This window comes from Oncorhynchus masou, chromosome 5 (assembly GCF_036934945.1).
Source record: "Oncorhynchus masou masou isolate Uvic2021 chromosome 5, UVic_Omas_1.1, whole genome shotgun sequence".
NCBI lineage: Eukaryota > Metazoa > Chordata > Actinopteri > Salmoniformes > Salmonidae > Oncorhynchus > Oncorhynchus masou.
The window spans coordinates 28,018,612-28,038,157 of record NC_088216.1 but is presented as its reverse complement, the minus strand read 5'-3'; the positions used below and the strand labels follow the sequence as shown (position 1 = coordinate 28,038,157).

The 19,546-nt window shown below is 44.8% G+C and overlaps 1 protein-coding gene across 1 annotated transcript in view; it reads left to right on the top strand.

Moving 5' to 3' along the window:
• Positions 1-19,116, top strand: part of LOC135539118 (inactive rhomboid protein 2-like) — a 40,816-nt gene extending 21,700 nt beyond the window's left edge. The window contains exons 6-17 of the mRNA XM_064964973.1: positions 318-446; positions 8,135-8,235; positions 8,537-8,746; positions 8,949-9,060; positions 9,236-9,310; positions 10,202-10,363; positions 10,600-10,685; positions 10,832-10,895; positions 11,139-11,309; positions 11,410-11,510; positions 12,593-12,746; positions 17,013-19,116. Of these exons, the coding sequence (XP_064821045.1) occupies positions 318-446; positions 8,135-8,235; positions 8,537-8,746; positions 8,949-9,060; positions 9,236-9,310; positions 10,202-10,363; positions 10,600-10,685; positions 10,832-10,895; positions 11,139-11,309; positions 11,410-11,510; positions 12,593-12,746; positions 17,013-17,432 (1,785 nt within the window). The 3' untranslated portion in view covers positions 17,433-19,116. The remainder of the gene's footprint in view (positions 1-317; positions 447-8,134; positions 8,236-8,536; positions 8,747-8,948; positions 9,061-9,235; positions 9,311-10,201; positions 10,364-10,599; positions 10,686-10,831; positions 10,896-11,138; positions 11,310-11,409; positions 11,511-12,592; positions 12,747-17,012) is intronic.
• Positions 19,117-19,546: the final 430 nt, after the last annotated feature.

Genomic DNA, 19,546 nt, shown 5'->3' with positions numbered 1-19,546 from the left:
GTTAGAGGAAGTGTGGATGGGGTTTAATCTCCAACCTGATCATCACTGGGGATCGTTAGAGGAAACTAGACTTCCTTTGAGTGTACATTCAAGAGTGTTTTTGCATGTGTGTTGCTATTGAGCGGGAATACAGATGAATATTTGATGGTTTTGTGTGTACGTGCCTGACATAATTATAGATTTTTCGCTTAAGACTGCTATGTGTATCTGTGTATGTTGTACTGTACTTCACAGTCATATTTGAGTTGAGTTGTTTCTCCCCACATGCTAGTCTTTAATGTTGTCCCACAAATGTCCTGGTTGTGCGTGTGGTTCAGGGTCGTTCAGGTCCAGTGGGCTCCCAGACAAGTCGTAGTTTCCACCGGCGGAGCTTCGCCCGGCCCAGCTTGCTGGATGAGGATACTGTGGACTCTGCAGACACTCACGAGTCTGTCTTCTTCAGCAAGGTAATGCTACTCTATCTACCTTTCTCTCTGTGTCCTTCTCTTGCTTTCTCTGTCTCTCTTTCTGTTTGTCTCTCTCTCCATGTGCCTCAGTCGTCTCTGCCTCTCCCTCTACTCTTTCGCTGCCTCCGTCTTCATGCTTTTGTTTGTATTAGTTCTGTCTTTCTGTTTCTTCTATATGTCTGTCTCTGTCTCCTCTATATGTCTCTGTCCCCTCTGTGTCTCTCTCTGTTGTATGTCTCTTTCTCTTCCATATGTCTGGCTCTCTCTGTCTCTTCTATATGTCTCGGTCTTCTATGTCTCTGTCTCCTCTATATGTCTATCTCTGTCTCCTCTATATGTCTCTCTCTGTCTCTTCTATATGTCTCGCTCTTCTATGTCTCTGTCTCATCTATATGTCTCTCTCTGTCTCCTCTATATGTCTCTGTCTGTCTCTCTATATGTCTCTGTCTGTCTCTCAGCAAAAAAAGAAACAGCCCTTTTGCAGGACCTGTCTTTCAAAGATAATTCATAAAAATCCAAATAACTTCACAGATCGTCATTGTAAAGGGTTTAAACACTGTTTCCCATGCTTGTTCACCCATTGTTGACCCATAAACAATTAACCTCTAGCGTCGAGCAATCCCGTATCCGGGAGCGTAATCATAGCCTCAAGCTCATTAGCATAACGCAATGTTAACTATTAATGAAAATCGCAAATGAAATAAAATAAATAAATTGGCTCAGAAGCTTAGCCTTTTGTTAACAACATTGTCATCTCAGATTTTCAAAATATGCTTTTCAACCATAGCTACACAAGCATTTGTGTAAGAGTATTGATAGCTAGCATAGCATTAAGCCTAGCATTCAGCAGGCAACATTTTCACAAAAACAAGAAAAGCATTCAAATAAAATCATTTACCTTTTGAAGAACTTCGGAAGTTTTCAATGAAGAGACTCTCAGTTAGATAGAAAATGTTCAGTTTTTCCAAAAAGATTATTTGTGTATGAGAAATTGCTCCGTTTTGTTCATCACGTTTGGCTACGAAAACCCCCCAAAAATTCAGTCAGTCATTACAACGGCAAACTTTTTTCCAAATTAACTCCATAATATCGACAGAAACATGGCAAACGTTGTTTAGAATCAATCCTCAAGGTGTTTTTCACATATCTATTCGATGATACATCATTCGTGGCAGTTGCCTTTCTCCTCTGAACCTAATGGAAAAGTGGACGCAGATGGAGATTGCGCAATAATTTCGACGGAGGACACCAAGCGGACACCTGGTAAATGTAGTCTCTTATGGTCAATCTTCCAATGATATGCCTACAAATACTTCACAATGCTGCAGACACCTTGGGGAAACGACAGAAAGTGTAGGCTCATTCCTGGCGCATTCACAGCCATATAAGGAGACATTGGAACACAGCGCATTCAAAATTTCCTGTATGAAATTTCATCTTGGTTTCGCCTGTAGCATTAGTTCTGGGGCACTCACAGACAATATCTTTGCAGTTTTGGAAACGTCAGTGTTTTCTTTCCAAAGCTCAATTATATGCATAGTCGAGCATCTTTTCGTGACAAAATATCTTGTTTAAACCGGAACGTTTTTTAATCCAAAAATTAAGAGCGCCCCCTATATCGAAGAAGTTAATGAACATGCACCTGTGGAACGGTCATTAAGACACTAACAGCTTACAGACAGTAGGCAATTAAAGTCACAGTTCTGAAAACTTAGAACACTAAAGAGGACTTTCTACTGACTCTGAAAAACACCAAATGAAAGATGCCCAGGTTCCCTGCTCATCTGTGTGAACATGCCTTAGTCATGTTGCAAGGAGGCATGAGGACTGCAGATGTGGCCAGGGCAATAAATTGCTATGTCCGTACTGTGAGACGTCTAAGACAGCGCTACAGGGAGACAGGACGGACAGCTGATCGTCCTCGCAGTGGCAGACCATGTGTAATAACACCTGCACAGGATTGGTACATCCGAACATCACACCTGCGGGACAGGTACAGGATGGCAACAACTGCTTGAGTTACACCAGGAACACAATCCCTACATCAGTGCTCAGACTGTCCGCAATAGGCTGAGAGAGGCTGGACTGAGGGCTTGTAGGCCTGTTGTAAAGGCAGGTCCTCACCAGACATCACTGGCAACAACGTCGCCTATGGGCACAAACCCACCGTCGCTGGACCAGACAAGACTGGCAAAAAGTGCCCTTCACTGACGAGTTGCGGTTTTGTCTCACCAAGGGTGATGGTCAGATTTGCATTTATCGTCAAAGGAATGAGCGTTACACCGAGGCCTGTACTCTGGAGCGGGATCGATTTGGAGGTGGAGGGTCCGTCATGGTCTGGGGCGGTGTCACAGCATCATCAAACTGAGCTTGTTGTCATTGCAGGCAATCTCAACGCTGTGCATTACCAGGAAGACATCTTCTTCCCTCTCGTGGTACCCTTCCTGTAGGCTCATCCTGACATGACCCTCCAGCCTGACAATGCCACCAGCCATACTGCTCATTCTGTGCGTGATTTCCTGCAAGACAGGAATGTCAGTGTTCTGCCATGGCCAGTAAAGATCTCAATCCCATTGAGCACGTCTGGGACCTGTTGGAAGGTGAGGGCTAGGTCCATTACCCCCAGAAATGTCTGGGAACTTGCAGGTGCCTTGGTGGAGTAGTGGGGTAACAATCTCACAGCAAGAACTGGCAAATCTGGTGCGGCCCTTGAGGAGGAGATGCACTACAGTACTTAATGCAGCTGGTGGCTGTTACTTTTGACCCCCCCCCTTTGTTCAGGGACACATTATTCCATTTCTGTTCGTCACATGTCTGTGGAGCTTGTTCAGGTAATGTCTCAGTTGTTGAATCTTGTAATGTTCATATAAATATTTACACATGTTAAGTTTGCTGAAAATCAATGCAGTTGACAGAGGACATTTCTTTTTTTGCTGAGTTTATATGTCTCTGTCTCTTCTATATGTCTCTGTCTCCTCTGTGTCTCTGTCTCTCTTCTATATGTGTGTCTTTCTCTGTCTCTTCTATATGTATCTGTTTGTGCTCTGTGTTCCAGGTGAAAGCAGTCAGTCTCAGCTTAGCCATTGTGCTAGATCACACATATGAGATAATTAACACAATGTCAAGTGACTATTTTGGGTCTCCTCTCCTCTCAAATTGTATTAGTCACATGTGCCAAATACAACAGGTGTAGACCTTACAGTGAAATGCTTACTTACGAGCCCCTAACCAACAATGTAGTTAAAAAATGACGGATAAGAGTAAGAGATAAAAGTAACAAGTATTTAAAGAGCAGCAGTAAAGAATAACAATTTACAGTGCCTTGCGAAAGTATTCGGCCCCCTTGAACTTTGCGACCTTTTGCCACATTTCCGGCTTCAAACATAAAGATATAAAACTATTTTTTTGTGAAGAATCAACAACAAGTGGGACACAATCATGAAGTGGAACGACATTTATTGGATATTTCAAACTTTTTTAACAAATCAAAAACTGAAAAATTGGGCGTGCAAAATTATTCAGCCCCTTTATTTTCAGTGCAGCAAACTCTCTCCAGAAGTTCAGTGAGGATCTCTGAATGATCCAATGTTGACCTAAATGACTAATGATGATAAATACAATCCACCTGTGTGTAATCAAGTCTCCGTATAAATGCACCTGCACTGTGATAGTCTCAGAGGTCCGTTAAAAGCGCAGAGAGCATCATGAAGAACAAGGAACACACCAGGCAGGTCCGAGATCCTGTTGTGAAGAAGTTTAAAGCCGGATTTGGATACAAAAAGATTTCCCAAGCTTTAAACATCCCAAGGAGCACTGTGCAAGCGATAATATTGAAATGGAAGGAGTATCAGACCACTGCAAATCTACCAAGACCTGGCCGTCCCTCTAAACTTTCAGCTCATACAAGGAGAAGACTGATCAGAGATGCAGCCAAGAGGCCCATGATCACTCTGGATGAACTGCAGAGATCTACAGCTGAGGTGGGAGACTCTGTCCATAGGACAACAATCAGTCGTATATTGCACAAATCTGGCCTTTGTGGAAGAGTGGCAAGAAGAAAGCCATTTCTTATATCCATATCCATTCTTATAAGATATCCATAAAAAGTGTTGTTTAAAGTTTGCCACAAGCCACCTGGGAGACACACCAAACATGTGGAAGAAGGTGCTCTGGTCAGATGAAACCAAAATTGAACTTTTTGGCAACAATGCAAAACATTATGTTTGGCGTAAAAGCAACACAGCTCATCACCCTGAACACACCATACCCACTGTCAAACATGGTGGTGGCAGCATCATGGTTTGGGCCTGCTTTTCTTCAGCAGGGACAGGGAAGATGGTTAAAATTGATGGGAAGATGGATGGAGCCAAATACAGGACCATTCTGGAAGAAAACCTGATGGAGTCTGCAAAAGACCTGAGACTGGGACGGAGATTTGTCTTCCAACAAGACAATGATCCAAAACATAAAGCAAAATCTACAATGGAATGGTTCAAAAATAAACATATCCAGGTGTTAGAATGGCCAAGTCAAAGTCCAGACCTGAATCCAATCGAGAATCTGTGGAAAGAACTGAACTGCTGTTCACAAATGCTCTCCATCCAACCTCACTGAGCTCGAGCTGTTTTGCAAGGAGGAATGGGAAAAAATTCAGTCTCTCGATGTGCAAAACTGATAGAGACATACCCCAAGCGACTTACAGCTGTAATCGCAGCAAAAGGTGGCGCTACAAAGTATTAACTTAAGGGGGCTGAATAATTTTGCACGCCCAATTTTTCAGTTTTTGATTTGTTAAAAAAGTTTGAAATATCCAATAAATGTCGTTCCACTTCATGATTGTGTCCCACTTGTTGTTGATTCTTCACAAAAAAATACAGTTTTCTATCTTTATGTTTGAAGCCTGAAATATGGCAAAAGGTCGCAAAGTTCAAGGGGGCCGAATACTTTCGCAAGGCACTGTATACAGGGGGTGCCGGTACAGAGTCAATGTGCGGGGTCACCGGTTAGTTGAGGTAGTATGTACATGTAGGTAGAGTTATTAAAGTGACTATGCATAGATGACAACAGAGAGTTGCAGGGGTGTGGAGTGGCGGGGAAATGCAAATAATCTGGGTAGCCATTTGACTAGATGTTCAGGAGTCTTATGGCTTGGGGTTAGAAGCTGTTTCGAAGCCTCTTGGACCTAGACTTAGTGCTCCGGTACCGCTTGCCGTACGGTAGCAGAGAGAACAGTCTATGCTCTTAGTAGGTGCGACAGTTAGTGGAGGGATGAATAGTAGGTGCGACAGTTAGTGGATGGATGAATAGTAGGTGCGACAGTTAGTGGAGGGATGAAAAGTAGGTGTGACAGTTAGTGGAGGGATGAAATGTAGGTGTGACAGTTAGTGGAGGGATGAAAAGTAGGTGTGACAGTTAGTGGAGGGATGAAAAGTAGGTGTGACAGTTAGTGGAGGGATGAATAGTAGGTGTGACAGTTAGTGGAGGGATGAATAGTAGGTGTGACAGTTAGTGGATGGATGAATAGTAGGTGTGACAGTTAGTGGAGGGATGAATAGTAGGTGTGACAGTTAGTGGAGGGATGAATAGTAGGTGTGACAGTTAGTGGAGGGATGAACAGTAGGTGCGACAGTTAGTGGAGGGATGAACAGTAGGTGCGACAGTTAGTGGAGGGATGAATAGTAGGTGCGACAGTTAGTGGAGGGATGAATAGTAGGTGCGACAGTTAGTGGAGGGATGAATAGTAGGTGCGACAGTTAGTGGAGGGATGAATAGTAGGTGTGACAGTAAGTGAAGGGATGAATAGTAGGTGTGACAGTTAGTAGGTGTGACAGTAAGTGAAGTGATGAATAGTAGGTGTGACAGTTAGTGAAGGGATGAATAGTAGGTGTGACAGTAAGTGAAGGGATGAATAGTAGGTGTGACAGTTAGTAGGTGTGACAGTAAGTGAAGTGATGAATAGTAGGTGTGACAGTTAGTGAAGGGATGAATAGTAGGTGTGACAGTAAGTGAAGGGATGAATAGTAGGTGTGACAGTTAGTAGGTGTGACAGTAAGTGAAGTGATGAATAGTAGGTGTGACAGTTAGTGAAGGGATGAATAGTAGGTGTGACAGTAAGTGAAGGGATGAATAGTAGGTGTGACAGTTAGTAGGTGTGACAGTAAGTGAAGTGATGAATAGTAGGTGTGACAGTTAGTGAAGGGATGAATAGTAGGTGTGACAGTAAGTGAAGGGATGAATAGTAGGTGTGACAGTTAGTAGGTGTGACAGTAAGTGAAGTGATGAATAGTAGGTGTGACAGTTAGTGGAGGGATGAAAAGTAGGTGTGACAGTTAGTGGAGGGATGAATAGTAGGTGTGACAGTAAGTGAAGTGATGAATAGTAGGTGTGACAGTTAGTGGAGGGATGAAAAGTAGGTGTGACAGTTAGTGGAGGGATGAATAGTAGGTGTGACAGTAAGTGAAGGGATGAATAGTAGGTGTGACTGAGTGGAGGGATGAAGGGTGAATATAAGTTGTCTTGAGATTTTCTTGAATGTTAAGAAAGTAGTTGGAAGTTAAGAAAGCCAGATCCTGTACTGTTGGAGTGAGACGTGTGATGGAGTATGAAGTGATGTCTATGGACGAGTTGAGGGGGATGATGGTGTTGAGGGGGATGATGGTGTTGAGGGGGATGATGGTGTTGAGGGGGATGATGGTGTTGAGGGGGATGATGGTGTTGAGGGGGATGATGGTGTTGAGGGGGATGATAGTATATGGTGTGTAGGGGAGGATAGTATATGGTGTGTAGGGGAGGATAGTATATGTTGTGTAGGGGAGGATAGTATATGGTGTGTAGGGGAGGATAGCATATGGTGTGTAGGGGAGGATAGTATATGGTGTGTAGGGGAGGATAGTATATGGTGTGTAGGGGAGGATAGTATATGGTGTGTAGGGGAGGATAGTATATGGTGTGTAGGGGAGGATAGTATATGGTGTGTAGGGGAGGATAGTATATGGTGTGTAGGGGAGGATAGTATATGGTGTGTAGGGGAGGATAGTATGTGGTGTGTAGGGGAGGATAGTATGTGGTGTGTAGGGGAGGATAGTATATGGTGTGTAGGGGAGGATAGTATGTGGTGTGTAGGGGAGGATAGTATGTGGTGTGTAGGGGAGGATAGTATGTGGTGTGTAGGGGAGGATAGTATGTGGTGTGTAGGGGAGGATAGTATGTGGTGTGTAGGGGAGGATAGTATGTGGTGTGTAGGAGAGGATAGTATATGGTGTGTAGGGGAGGATAGTATGTGGTGTGTAGGGGAGGATAGTATGTTGTGTGTAGGGGAGGATAGTATGTGGTGTGTAGGGGAGGATAGTATGTGGTGTGTAGGAGAGGATAGTATGTGGTGTGTAGGGGAGGATAGTATGTGGTGTGTAGGGGAGGATAGTATGTGGTGTGTAGGGGAGGATAGTATATGGTGTGTAGGGGAGGATAGTATATGGTGTGTAGGGGAGGATAGTATATGGTGTGTAGGGGAGGATAGTATATGGTGTGTAGGGGAGGATAGTATATGGTGTGTAGGGGAGGATAGTATATGGAATGATTAGTGCAGAATTATTATTAGTGCAGAATTGTCTACATTAGAAAATTGAGAAGAAATTTGTTTTCTGTGGGCCTCTCGATAACATTCTTCCCACGTCAATTCTCTGTCTCAGGTGGATGCCCATGATGAGTTGTACTCCATGGCTGATGATGTGTTCGAGTCTCCCCCTATGTCGGCTTCCTATGGAGGTCACCATGAGCCCTACCAGAGCCTGTAAGTAGCCTCCATTAGAGGGATGGGGAGAGTGAGTGATAAAGTCTCATTGGCTTCTACAGTTTTTGACTTTGTTTCTTTCTCTCCTCCACTTTTTCAACCCTTCCCTTTGCCTCTTGTTTCTGTCTCTGTTTCTCTCGCTCTCTGTGCGTCTCGCTCTCTGTGCGTCTCGCTCTCTGTGCGTCTCGCTCTCTGTGCGTCTCGCTCTCTGTGCGTCTCGCTCTCTGTGCATCTCGCTCTCTGTGCATCTCGCTCTCTGTGCATCTCGCTCTCTGTGTGTCTCTTCCGCCCCCCTCATTAGGGATGTGTCTAAAACCCCCACCATGCATATTGAGAAGGCCAGGTCACAGCAGCGGGGGCGTCGTATCGCCTCCCAGGTCAAGCACTTTGCCTTTGACAAGCCCAAGCGGCAGTACGGCATGGGTGTGGTGGGAAACTGGCTCAACCGTCACTACCGCCGCAGCATCAGCAGCCAGGTGCAGAAACAGCTGGACGACTTCAGCAGCCACAGGTGAGGAGGGAAGGGAAACACGCATATGAATACGTACAGTACTTTCACACAATCCACACCAAGTACTTCACATTTAGTGGGCATTCATTCGTCTGTAAGAACCACATACATGTGATTTTCACTCTGCAGCAATATCGTTGTGTACATTTTCAAACGATCCAATCAATTAAGAAAAACAACCCTGCTCTGTCGTGTCCCTCAGACCGTACTTCACCTACTGGATCACCTTTGTCCACGTGGTCATCACCATCCTGGCCTGTGCTACCTATGGCTTTGCCCCTGTGGGGTTCGCCCAACACTCCACCACTGAACTGGTGAGGAGTCCCATAGGGCCTAGGCAACTGGACCCCCTAATAGGATCCAAAATGGCTTCTGTAATCCACTGGTTTCTGTGGTGGCTCTGGCATACCTCTTTTGATCCACAATGGCTACCTTAGGGATCCATTGCACTGTTTCTCCTGACTGTGTTTTCTTGGTCTCCCTCCACAGGTGTTGAAGAACAAGGGCATCTATGAGAGTGTCAAGTTCATCCAGCAGGAGAACTTCTGGATCGGCCCCGGCTCTGTGAGTCACTGCTCTTCTATCGCACATGTCATACATACTGAATGTCTTTTCAGTGGGGTCTTTAGTTTTGATGGGCTATGTCTGGTGTTGGTGGGAGACGCACTTGGGCTTCAACAAGACACGCTAAAGAAGTTCTGGACTCACTCACTAGTTCTTATTAACTAGTTATTTACTCACTTACTATAGTGTACTTACTAGTGTGCCTTCTGACTGTGCTAGTGTGCCTTCTGACTGTGCTAGTGTGCCTTCTGACTGTATTAAAGTACTTTGACTGGTCCAAAGGACTTTCTGACTTCATTTTGCCTTGAGAAACTTCACACTTGTCAGGTTCATATCCACTTGGACAGTGATACAGAATGTTAATTTCAGAGAATGTTGTGGGCTGACGGTCAGTCACCCATGTTACAGTTTATGTTCTATGTAGGGTGTCAGGTGAAAAAGTGTGTTTCCTGATCAAGTAAGACAATGGCTCCACCACATCATCCCACATAGGCCACAGTATGAAGAGTGTAAAGGGTCCCACACGACTAGTCTAGTGGGTGGCTATAGCTCAAAAAACTAGCTGGGGTTTTGGTGGATAACTAGCTTTGTCTGTTCTGTACTGTGATAGACTAGGTACTACCTTTTTGTATGGTTGACTATCAAAATAGGATCTCTTGACTACTTACAATACAGAAAAGAGGTCTAACGACCAGCTAAAACATTGGCTAGGCCAACGCTTCTTTGGCCCTGGTTCTGAGTTGCTCGGTTACGTTAACTTTATTTGATTCCCAGGTTAGGTTAACTGTGCTGGGGTTGCCAGGTTAGGTTAACTATTTTTGGTTGCTACGTCAAATATGTGTCTGGTTGCCAGATTAACAATGTATTCCTGTATTCTGTTCCCCCTCACAGGAGGACCTAATCCACCTTGGGGCCAAGTTCTCCCCGTGTATCCGCAAGGACAGCCAGATAGTCAGTCTCATCCAGAAAGCCAAGGACCAGGAGAGAGAGTCAGGCTGCTGTGTACAGAACGACAACTCGGGCTGTGTCCAGACCCTCAGCAACGACTGCTCGGTACGCAAACACACATGTACACAGTACGCTCACATGCATATGTATTATTGTAGGCCCACACACATACTGTAGTAGACCCACACACATACACACAAACCAGTACTATTGTACTCCCACTTATTCTCGCCTGTCTCTGTCTCACACACACTCTCCTGCCACCGAGAGATGAATGCTTGTAAACTAGAAACAAGATGATCAACTTGTGTCTGGCTGTGTTTATTCTGGTCTGTGTGTAGGAGTCATTGGCCACCTTCATGAAATGGAGGAATGAAGATGTGGACATTCTGAGGTCATCAGGCTCTGTGTGTCACCAGGACCCCAGGTACTGTCTTTGACACTGTTCTACTATAATGACTACAGTGGTCACACACACACACACACTGTCCTGACCTGACAAGTTAAAACTTACTCGAGGGTATCATAAAGTGTCTTCCTGCTATCTGTTTTCCTGGTGCATGCTGGGAACAGGACCTGTGAAGAGCCCGCCTCAGCAGAGCCTCACATCTGGCCCGATGACATCACACATTGGCCGGTGAGTGACAGGAGGATCATTCAGAGTTATGCTCCGTCTCACAGCCCTGCTAACATGTATTGCGTGAAGAGACACCATTATACATTCCATTTCTACAGAATGTTGCGCCCCACTGTACAGTATAAGCCCCTGGTATTAAAATACAGCAGTGGATGAGAGGTTACAGAACCATTGTAACCTCAGGTCTTGGATCAGTGGAAACCAACACGAGCTTCTTCTCACCTTCTCTCCATCTGATCCCAGATCTGTACCTCCCCACGCAAGACGAACCTGACAGGCTACAGACACATGGACTGTAACCTCAAGGGACGACCCTGCTGCATAGGAACTAAGGGCCGGTGTGAGATCACTACGAGAGAGTACTGCTCCTTCATGCACGGTTACTTCCACGAGGAGGCCACCCTCTGCTCCCAGGTAGGTGGCTGTTTGTCTGTCCTGTGTGGGTGTTGTTTACAGGGTTTGTTTCATGACCGCCAACTCCCTATCTGATCCGGTGGTCTCTCTTCGTTAACAGATCCACTGTCTGGATGAGGTGTGTGGCCTCCTGCCCTTCCTCAACCCTGACGTCCCTGACCAGGTCTACAGGCTGTGGCTCTCCTTATTCCTACACGCAGGGTGATCATACACTGTATTTCTAAAGTACTTTTTATACATGACATTGTTTTTCGCCTAAAGTGCTTGACAGTAAGACTATGTAGACCTCAGGTCAGCTCACTGTAGTCCCATCAATACTTAGTGCCGGCAGGTAGCCTAGTGGTTCGAGCGTTGGGCCAGTAACCGAAAGGTTGCTAGATCGAATCCCACTGTTCCTAGGCCGTCCTTGTAACTAAGAATGTGTTCTTAATTGACTTGCCTAGTTAAATAAAGGTTAAATAAAATAAATGGGTTTTTGCCGACCACTTGACCTGACCAGGAAAATCTCTCTAATAGGTCCAATGCAGAAGGTCCAATGCAGCCATTTCTGGGAAACAATTAAGTATCTTACTGTGATACAATGTATTTGTCAAAAATCGCTTCTTAGCAAAGAGTTACATTTGGCATCACCAGGCGGTACATTTGGCATCACCAGGCGGTACATTTGGCATCACCAGGCGGTACATTTGTTAACAGACCAATAAGAAAGAGTTCCAAACCCCTCTGCCAATAAAAGCACTACAAGATAGTCTTAGCGAACGTCTTGCCAAAAGTCCATCCCACCAAAACAGGCTCAAATTTCAAGCAGTTCTTACACTAATAGGGAATTATCGTCAATTTCACAATTTCACAGTAGTAGTCCAACCTCAGTGTGGAAATATATATAAAACACAGAAAAATCACATTTTTGATTGCACTGGGCCTTTAATACTTTGTTTAACCCTAGTTGTAGCCTACTACATGGCTCTGATTATTCCTTGTCAGTTTACATGGTCAGTGAAAGCTCAGGGGATATCCCATTGTGTCCCTAAGCATGACCTTAACATGAAATACTGCGTAGAGAGGATTCCCCCTCATGATTCAGATATCGGTACTTAGTGAGGAGATTACAGCACGTGCTGGGGTTCAGGTGTGTGTGTGCTTATGTTAACAACATGGGTGTGTAGGTGTGTGTGCTTATGTTAACAACGTGGGTGTGTGTGTGTGTGTTAATATAGTATAAGCCTACAGTATGCGTGTACATTTCCATGCGTTGTCCTCTTACTGGCCTCTTTCCTATGAAGCCTCCTCCACTGCCTGGTGTCAGTAGTGTTCCAGATGACTATTCTAAGAGACCTGGAGAAGCTGGCTGGTTGGGTCCGCATCTCTATCGTCTACGTCCTCTCTGGCATCACCGGAAACCTGGCCAGCGCCCTCTTCCTCCCCTACAGAGCTGAGGTACACACACACACACAGGCTCACACACAGGAGCGCACGTACACACACCTGCTCAGCTAACACAACTGCCACTGCTGATAGCCATTAAGCTGGTCAGGTGTTTTCTAGGAAAGCTGATGAGCGAGAGACCGGTTAACATCTCAGCTAGGCCCGGGCAGCCACTGAGCTTAGCTCGGGTACTGGAGGAGCTTTGGATAGGGAGATTACTGGACTGGACATGACCCTGTCGGGAGGGTAATCGATTAGGACTTAACTGCCTCTGCCCTGCCTCCATATCACCTGAAGCTGGAACAGAACCATTACACATGGCTTGAGAAAGCCATAGAGATCCTGTATTCATTTGTATGCTCAAAGCATTGGAAGAAATGCCATTGACAAAAACGTATTGCAATTGTGCGAGTTGCTAGGGTCGGCACAGTCAACGAGATGTTCTGACAGCCTGAGAAGAGCCTTGGCTGCAGTAACCAGATGTGGTGTGCCAGGGTCCCCCTAGTGGTGAAAAGGAGTATCAATTCACTCCATGTAAACTGTAAAGCTCCATGCATTCAAATACATTTTGCATTCCTTTTCCCAACACACACAACTGGGTCTCATGTTCATGTTTTATCACAAATGAGTGTTGACCCAGTCAGTTGACCCATTCTTTCTGTCTCAGACCATGTCTGAGTCTCTCAAGTGTGGTCGCACACACAAACACACTCTTACACGTTTTGTCATTCACTGTCATTGCCATTGTAGCCCTATCCTCCCAACAGAGGCAATGTCCAGCTCTCTGTGTTCCTCTCCCTAACCGGGACATGCTGGTGCTTTTTGTTATTTGGACATGCTCTAATCCAACCAAGCCCTTTTCTTCTGCAGTGTGTGATGTGCTAATGGAAAGTTAGTTCAATCCCCTTGAGGTGAGGCAGCTGGCTTAATTGTGCCTGTGTGTTAAGGAGAGAGCGAGAGCGGCAGGGAAGCTCAGTACAGGTTGCAGAGTCAGCAGTAGGGTAAATGTGAAGGGCACAGGAAGTCATTTCAGAGCGACTTCGGACCCTGTTCCCTTGTAATCTCCCCTTATAGCTTTACCATTGGGCTGTTGCTGACCATTTAGCATAGGAAGAGTGGACAAGTTACTTAAATGTTTTTCCCTTGTTCTATTTCCCTCTGGTGTTCAGCCCACTTTCTCTATGACCAGACTGTAATAGCCCCATCCATGCTCAACTTCATTGATTACAATTTGATTCACTCATAGTATGTTAGGTTGTAGAAATGAAGAGTGCAAATGTTACTGGAAAGAAGAGCACGCTCTACAGTTTTGTTTTCGAGGACAAGGCTCAGTATCGTGGACAGGAGGCATTGTTTGTGATGTGGGCGTTGCCAAGTGGGAGAGCTGCTGTGGATGACCTAGGTAGGCAGCCGCCTATCTGTGCTAGTGGTGGCTGTTTAACAATCTGATGGCCTTGAGATTGAAAAACAGCTTCTATCTCTCTGTCCTAGCTATGATGTACCTGTACTGAATTCTCCTAATGGATGGAAGCGGGGTGAACAGGCAGTGGCTCGGGTGGTTGTTGTCCTTGATGATCTTTTTTGCCTTCCTGTGACATGTGTTGTAGGTGTCCTGGAGGGCAGGTAGTTTCCCCCCGGTGATGCGTTGTGCAGACCACACCACCCTCTGGAAGCCTTGCGGGTTGTTGGCAGTGCAGTTGCCGTTCCAGGCAGTGATACATCCCGACAGGATGCTCTCAATTGGGCACCTGTAAAAGTTAGTGAGGGTTTTCGGTGACAAGCCAATTTTTTTTCAGCCTCCTGAGGTTGAAGAGGCATGAACCATTTCAGTTATATGTACACCGGGGAACTTAAAACTTTCCACCTTCTCCACTGCTGTCCCGTCGATGTGGATGGGGGGGAGGTGTGCTCTTTTTGCTGTGGATGGGGGGGTGTGCTCTTTTTGCTGTTTCCTGAAGTCCATGATCATCTCTATTTGTTTTGCTGACATTGAGTGAGAGGTTATTTTCCTGATACCACACTCCGAGGGCCCTCATCTCCTCCCTGTAGGCCGTCTCGTCGTTGTTGGTAATCAAGCCCACTACTGTTGTCGTCTGCAAGCTTGATGATTGAGTTGGAGTCGTGCATGGTACGCAGTCATGGGTGAACAGAGAGTATAGGAGAGGGCTGAGATCACACCCTTGTACAAATAACACATTTACTGTTTTAAACATATAAAACATTCTGACACAAACAAAAACATTTGAAATCCTATTCATGCTTGGGGGTAAATTGGATGAACTAGACACCTTGCGTTAATGAACTCATCTGAAACCTTGAACTTAAAATATTAGCAACCATTTTGTTTTCTTCGCTTTTGATGAATAAACTACCAAAGACGACCTCTTCAACCCTCTCCCTCATGTTGTTGTTATGAAGTGAGAGTACGACAAAGGTCACACTAGTGCACTGAGCCCAAGTGTCACAACTTGGGCTACTGAAAACCAATCGCCTTCTGTGTTAATTTACCAGTGAGGGCAGCTGGAAGTGTAAGTGGTGGAAGATCAGGCACGTGTCACATGCCAAAGTAAGATGAACATAAAGAGGCATCAGTCCAAGAGCCCCATGGGAATGCCTGAGAATATGTGCGTGTGTAGGGTTGCAAAATTCCTGGAACTTTAAATCAATTCCCAGGTTTTCCTTGAATTCCTGGTTGGAGGTTTCCTGGAATCAGAAGGGAATAAGCAGGAAATCCAGAATCCTCAAGCCAGGACTTTTGGAATTTATTGAAAGATCCAGGAATTTTGCATCCCAATGCGTGTGACTTGATGTCATGGTCTATTATTACTGGCTAAAGCATCTGGTGATGTGTGATGATTCCCATGCGGTCTAAACCAAATTACCGTTCGGCATATCATTGTTCCGCTCAGCGAGCCGTATGACCAGTAGTCTTGGGTGGGTCAGGGTTGGATGGCCTATAGGGTTATCTCAAGATCTTCATAGAAATAGCAAGACTTCTTGTATTTCTTATTCAAAAGTAGTTTATTCAGTTCTGGTGGCGGTTTCAGAAATGCGTAATAATACAAAAGTAACAATCGCTAGTACTTCTTCAAAGGACTTTGAGTCACTCTTCAGTGCAGAAATTCAGATGTCAAAAGTTGAGACGTTCTGCAACTCCGCCTCTCTCTTAATCTCTTAAGAAACAACTCGATGTCAGAACAGTAACATTCCCTAGTTCTTCTTCAAAGGACTTTCTGAGTCCCTCGCGAGTGCAGAAATTCAGATGTCAGAGAAAGTTCAGACGTTCTGAAACGCAGCCTGTCAAATGAAGTGTTCAATGGCCAATGAAGCTTCGACTGTCTAGCACTGGCTGGGAAATGATTGGATTCAGAGCACCCATATAGCGTGTCTTGAACGTGTAGGCTGCGTGCCTAGGGCGTGTGAAAAGCCTCACTCCTCCTGTCCTTGTGGGAGGTTAGAATCTCAGATTAGCCATCTGCCCCTGTACGCCTATCACAGCCCTGACGTCAATCTAATCAGGATGCCAGCTGGGGAACCAGTGACCAAAGAACCATTGCTCTGGATTTCAATCTAGAGGTAATAAATTGAGTAGTTACATTTCCGTTGTACCTTAACAGTCGTAAGGTTTAGAACGGAGGCACAATGTAATACTCTTTTGTTATACTACTCCAACAATGACACATTCCCATTTTTGGAACATCCACCGTCACTGTAGACATAAAAGTGGTTAAAATGTCAGATGGTGTAATTACATATTGATTGCAGTATTTATTTGGGGACATTATACCAAAAATAATTCCCCTGCTGAGATGAAGTCAATTGCAGGTCTAAGCCTCTCCAAACATGCATTTGGATCAGTAGACTACCGACCAAATTCACTATTACACACAGACACCAACATTTAATGCTGGTGAACCTGCTTCCCATTTTGCCCGGTTCCTATTGTCCTCTGCTATAAGGGAATATGCCAACTCAGCCTCAGTCATCTGCCTATCCATTAGCAAGGAGCACGTATGCTACCACCACTTCCTTCATGTTAATGCACTTTCATTTGATATGAATTTCAACAGATGATATGCCCATCGCAATTGTCAAGTGACATTCATTCACGTACGTGCTGGTCTTGTCACCCATTCATCCAGTGGTGGCATCGTCATTGAGTGAAACATCAACCCCTCCCTCCATTTAGTTTGGTCAGAGCAGGTGGATGTATGACTCTCTTTTCCTCTCTCTCTCTCTCTCTCTCTCTCTCTCTGTCTTTCTCTGGTTATCATCCAGGTTGGCCCAGCTGGCTCCCAGTTCGGACTGCTTGCCTGCCTGTTTGTGGAACTCATCCAGGGCTGGCAGATGCTGGAGAAGCCGTGGAAGGCCTTCCTCAAGCTGGTGGGCATCGTCTTCTTCCTGTTCCTGTGTGGCTTGCTGCCCTGGATCGACAACATCGCCCACATCTTCGGCTTCCTCAGCGGCCTGCTGCTCTCCTTCGCCTTCCTGCCCTACGTGACGTTCGGCGACTTCGACAAGTACCGAAAGCGTGTCCTCATCCTGCTATCGCTGCTGGTCTACCTGGGCCTGCTCTCCTCGCTGGTCGTCTGGTTCTATATCTACCCCATCAACTGGCACTGGCTGGAGCACCTCACCTGCCTGCCCTTCACCAGCAAGTTCTGCGAGAAGTACGACATCGACCATGTGGTGCACTAGGCAAGCACTCACTAAAGCACTAGCGGTTAATGCTAGCTGGCTTTAAAGCGTGGACATTCACTGAAATGCTAACAGCTAATGCGAGGCTTTAGAACCTGGACAGGAAGCGCGGTGGAAAATACTTTTAAGGGAAACAGAACTTGAAAGGGAGAGCGCACCTGGTTCGTATGCCCGTAAGCACCTAGGGTATCCACGCACATTGACTTCAACACTGTAAAGCTATGCTAGTTCCTCTGGAGAGAGGGACTCAGTCTGAGCGTGGTGTTAAAGTGGACTTGGAAGACTACAGAGGATATCTGACCCTATCGGTTCATAAACTGTCACGTTAATACTATAGAGGCCTCTTATGTGTTACCTTTTGTACTCATTTTCTACAACACTGGAGGTATCTAACACTATGTGATATAGCATTTCATTATGTTCAAATACGTTGAATTAGCTGTTCATGTGAGCATTTAATTATGGTATTGAATACAAGTCATACAGTCTGCCACTGGCTGGAGCATTGTTTCAATTTGAACCTAGTTTTGTGTGCTTTTCATTACTTTTCCATGGCACTATTTTGCCTTTCACATCGAATTATACTGTACAGACAGTTTCAATAGAATGGTGTTATTGAATCTGTAAATGATGGTGTGACCTTCCAAATCCTGCCTTCCAATCTGCCGAGGTTATTTGTATCAACTGCCACAGGTGCTAGATAAATATACATCTAACTATTTCCAATTTGAACTGTGTCATTGCCCCAAAGACAAGCTGTTTGTCCTACGGAAGGCTTTTCAGGTTAAGGGCACTACTAATTAAACACGTTGGCTTGTTCTGGCCATAATTGTGCCATATCACTGGACATTGTGTTTTATAGCTTTGATACTCAAACATTAATTACAACACGTAATATCGTAAGAATATAGGATCTGACTGACAGACCAGAAGGCAGGATGTGATCGGATTGCGCAAACTAGAAAGTCCATGTTGTTTCACTTCAAACTACGATGTGCCTGCACTATATCTCTACGGTAATATATATATTAGTAATTATAGCACTTGAGTGATATCAGAGCAAATTACCACTTATCAATGTGTTATGTGTATATATTTCAAAGCCGAACGAGAATCTGTGTACAGCGTTTTGATCAATGGCCATTGATTCACGAAAGGCTGCCAGTGACTCTTGCCATTACTGATATCAAAATGGCCAACAGAGTTTCTGCCATCCTGGCCTGCTCCTGGTCTCTTGGATTATGACCCTCTCCTCTGGCAGGTGTCCACTCTTCACTGCTTAGGACGTTTCCTGAGAGGTGGATTTACTATGCTTTGTTAATTCACTTTACTCACCAGCAGTCAACTGGTGGTCGTTAATGGCCGACTATGTCAATAACGTGGAATTCTTCATAGTGGTTTTGGTTAGACGATCGTTGAGTACTGTTTCACGTTGTTTTGTCATGTGGGCATTTAAATGGTTGTGAACTTGTTTCATTTGCTAGGAATCTGTCCCTCCTCTTCTTTTTATGTGAACACTTTAGCACAGTCTGGTCCTCTTCATAGGAATTCACAGTGCCTTCTGAAATGTGTGTAAGCCTTGAGTTTCAGTGTCTGTAAATCGACAAACATAAATATGTAAATGCATTTGGACCAAATTGATTAGTTATTTATTGGATTAAAAAAATAATACTTTGGAATTCGCTCTTTTACTGAGATATTGTGATATATTATTGCTGCAGTTTAAGATGATGATGATTCACGATTGATGGAGGCAAAGGTGGTGATTTCTACAGCGGAAAAGGCGTAATATCGTTTATCAAGGAATGGAAAATCACGGGGAAGGATATTGGTAAATATTACTGTGTTTCAAACATTAAAATGCTATAAAGTCTATTTTCAAATACTGTGCCAGCTACAAGTATATTGTTCACAACTCCATACTATATTGGCACTTGGATTCCCATAAATGTGTCATTACTACTAACGCCCTCCAGACATGGCCTGTACTGGTAATGCTGCTTACTGAATACAGTAGGCCTGGCTTTGTTTAAAAGGCTTGGCAGCAGCAAATAGGCGATTCTCGTAAATCCCTAAAAGTTAACGACAATAATGCCTGCTAATGGACAAATTAG